Raw genomic sequence first — 3,471 nt, forward strand, 5'->3', positions numbered from 1 at the left:
TAATAATAATAATAATAATAATAATTAATAATAATTAATAATTATTATAATAATAATAATTATTATTATTATTATTATTAATTATTATTATTATTATTATTATTATTATTATATTATTATATTATTATATTATTATTATTATTCAACGACTCCCAAAAAAGGCTTACACACAAGCTCATGACATACAGCAGAAAACTGAAGAGTCTACCATGGAACCAAGAGTTCAAAAAGGACTTGCAGAAAGCCCAGACATACTAGAAATATGTTCCGTAAAGAAAGTAAACAGTAAGCCAGAGAATTATGTTGCAACGAGATCAGGAACCAAGTGGACTTAAGGAAGAGAACATACGGAGAAAAAAGTGAAAGCCATATGGAAGACCAAAAAGGCTAATCATAAAAGCACTGCGTGACCCAACAGGAATGATAATATATGCTCATTTTTTAATTTTAGACTGTTATGTTTTTCAGCGTTCGGTCTATAAGTTTCTGTGAATTGACTACGCCCTTCTACAGTCCTCTACGTACTGTCGGCGGCTGCAGAGACGGAGTGGCTACCAAATCTCCTGGCCTGAGACAGAGCGTCACCTTGTAAGATGCCCGCATAACGGAATAAAAACTTGAGTAGTTAGCTCTACTTGCAAGTATGCAGTGTCAGCTACGGCTTACCGGTGGCCACGGCTCTACATTCGGGAGACGGAGAGGAGCTGGTCCTTACCGTCGCTGTCCTGAGAATGGTTTTCCGCGAATGCTGGGATAGTTCCTAGTATAGGCCACGGCCGAACATATCCTTCACCGAATCAAATCTCCCTGACGTAAGAGACGGTGTTACTGAATAGGAGCCGCCGTCCCCTTGTTAGATCTATTATCTTTAAATCATTTAAAACTGAATAACCATTATCCGTATCCATGATATTTTTTTTATTTTCACATTAAGGGGCATCATAACTGAAACATAGCGACTTTTTTACTAAAAGAATCGAAATGAGTTTTACCTTAAAAATACCCAAATTCTTCGTCTTTCAAATCCCGTTATCAATGTTGCCCTACCGCCATGCTTAAAGCTCTGAATGCCGGATTCACAGGGTAGCAGCACGGCGTGTATTGAGGAAGCCCACGACCCTTACTCACACGCTGTGAGGCAACATTGGGAAATAGGAGAAAGAAGTCTTAGAGAGTAATTTACAGTCCAGAGGGGTTTAAAAGCAAGTACGTTTCTTAACACTTGCAATTGCATTTTTCTACCTTAAAATATTTTCAGCACATTACCATGTATAAAATTCCCCTTGCGACAGAGTTCTTAACAATGTGAAATCTTCAGTACTGGTATGTACAGGAATTAAAAGTAGTTCTGCGTTTTATCATCAGTTGAATATTTTTTCTCCTAAAACGGCATCAAACTAGCTTTTTACTTATTGCACGAACAATTGAAAAACGTTTTTATCCAATAGTTTATACCAGACTTAAAAAGCACAGTTATTAATAAGTACGAGTATATGAGTATTTTCGGCAAGGGCGCCAAATTTTAGCCCAAATATAATGAAATCTGTGCCGCAAGGAGTATTTTCCAAGCAATTTATAAAAATAACAACTGAAGACTTGAAATAAATAAGGTTCTAAGTGCCAAAAAATAATAGTTTTGAGGAAAATGAGTTTAAAGTATAGATGGCACTGGCATGGAGCATGCCATCTGTTGATAGATATTGTTACTACACCATGCATCATTCGTGGCAGATCGAGCCTTTTATATATTGTTAACTTTGACGTGTAGATTCTATTTCACACTATATATCCAAACGACCTGAGGGAGTCTCTACGAACATCTTGAGACTCTGGCTAGAAACGGGGGTGTGATGCGAATATATGAACTCACCAAGAGAGTTCACTTAGCCTCTCACACCTCAATTCTCCAAATCCTACCTACGCGTGGTGCCCCTGTTAAGCTGAGCAACCCAGTGGAAGGTTGGGTTTACAACCCCAGCGGGAAACTGGGTCAGTGAGCCAACAGGAGTGGAGGACAGTGGAAGGCAACGGGAAACCACCACTGTAATTTTCCCAAGAAAACCCCATGGCTTTGCTCAATTCAAAATATTCCGGAGTTTCAAGTTCCCCAGTCGGATCTCCGGGGGGAACTACGTTGAGAGAAGCCTCAAGAAATGTGCGATGCTGCAAGGAACAGTACTGTTTAGGAACTTGGAATGTAAGATCCATGTATCAAGGAAAGCTGGATATAGTCAAACGAGAAATGAAGAGACTGGGCATCGATATACTGGGAATAAGCGAAGTGAGATGGATTGGTATTGGTGAATTTGCTACAGATGAGTACATGGTATACTATTCTGGACATGAAAACCAAAAGAAAAATGGAGTTGCCCTCATAGTTAGCAACAGGGTGCGTAAAACTATAATGGGGTGCAATTTTAAAACTGATAGAATGATGTCTGTACGTTTTCAAGGCCAACCTTTTAACATCACAGTCATACAAATTTACGCACCAACCACTGAAGCTGAAGAGGAAGATATTGACCAGTTTTATGAAGACTTACGAGAATTGCTACAGTTAACACCAAAGAAGGATGTCGTCTTCATTATTGGCGACTGGAATGCCAAAGTAGGAAATCAAACTGTAGATGGAGTAACGGAAAAATTTGGCCTTGGCACAACAAATGAAGCTGGACAGAGACTCCTAGAATTCTGTCAAGACAACTCACTGGTCATTACCAACACACTGTTTCAATTGCCCAAACGACGCCTATACACCTGGACCTCGCCAGATGGTAAATGTCGGAATCAGATCGACTACATACTCTGTAGTCAAAGGTGGAGGAGTGCTGTACAGTCATCCAAAACAAGGCCTGGGGCTGATTGTGGATCAGATCACGAGCTCTTAATTTCCAAATTCCGGCTCAAATTAAAGAGGATTGACAGAGCTAAACCATCAAGCAGATATGACCTAAATAGCATACCTCTTGAATATACAGTAGAGGTTAGAAACAGATTTAATGGATTAGATTTAAGAGATAGAATCCCAGAAGAGCTATGGTCAGAAGTACGTTGTGTTGTTAAGGAGACAGCGGAAAAGCATATTCCCAAGAAAAAGAACAAGAAGAAGGCCACATGGTTATCGGGTGAAGCACTACAAATAGCAGAAGAAAGAAGGAATGCAAAAATCAAAGGGGAAAGATCGAAAATGTCTAAATTAAATGCAGAGTTTCAGAAACTAGCTAGAAGAGATAAGAATGCCTTTTTGAATGAACAGTGCAAGGAAGTTGAGGAAAATAACAGACTGGGTAAGACAAGAGATCTTTACATAAGAATTGGAGACATCAGAGGGAAATTCCAGGCTAAGATTGGAATGATAAAAGATAAAAATGGAAAAGATCTTACTGAAGCAGAGGAGATTAAAGAAAGGTGGAGGGAATATGTAGGCAATTTGTATAGGAAAGATGGGAATACTCCTGATGATGAAGTTAC

The 3,471-nt window shown here is 39.0% G+C and overlaps 1 protein-coding gene across 1 annotated transcript; it reads left to right on the forward strand.

The window, feature by feature from the left end:
* Positions 1-1,840: 1,840 nt before the first annotated feature.
* On the forward strand, positions 1,841-2,908 carry LOC137501476 (craniofacial development protein 2-like; the record flags this gene model as incomplete). Its single annotated transcript, XM_068228509.1, has 1 exon — positions 1,841-2,908. A coding segment is annotated over exon 1 (843 nt), but the record flags the coding sequence as incomplete, so codon positions are not given.
* Between the last annotated feature and the right edge of the window lie 563 nt (positions 2,909-3,471).

Source organism: Anabrus simplex, chromosome 7 (genome assembly GCF_040414725.1).
Source record: "Anabrus simplex isolate iqAnaSimp1 chromosome 7, ASM4041472v1, whole genome shotgun sequence".
In the NCBI taxonomy this organism is placed as follows: domain Eukaryota; kingdom Metazoa; phylum Arthropoda; class Insecta; order Orthoptera; family Tettigoniidae; genus Anabrus; species Anabrus simplex.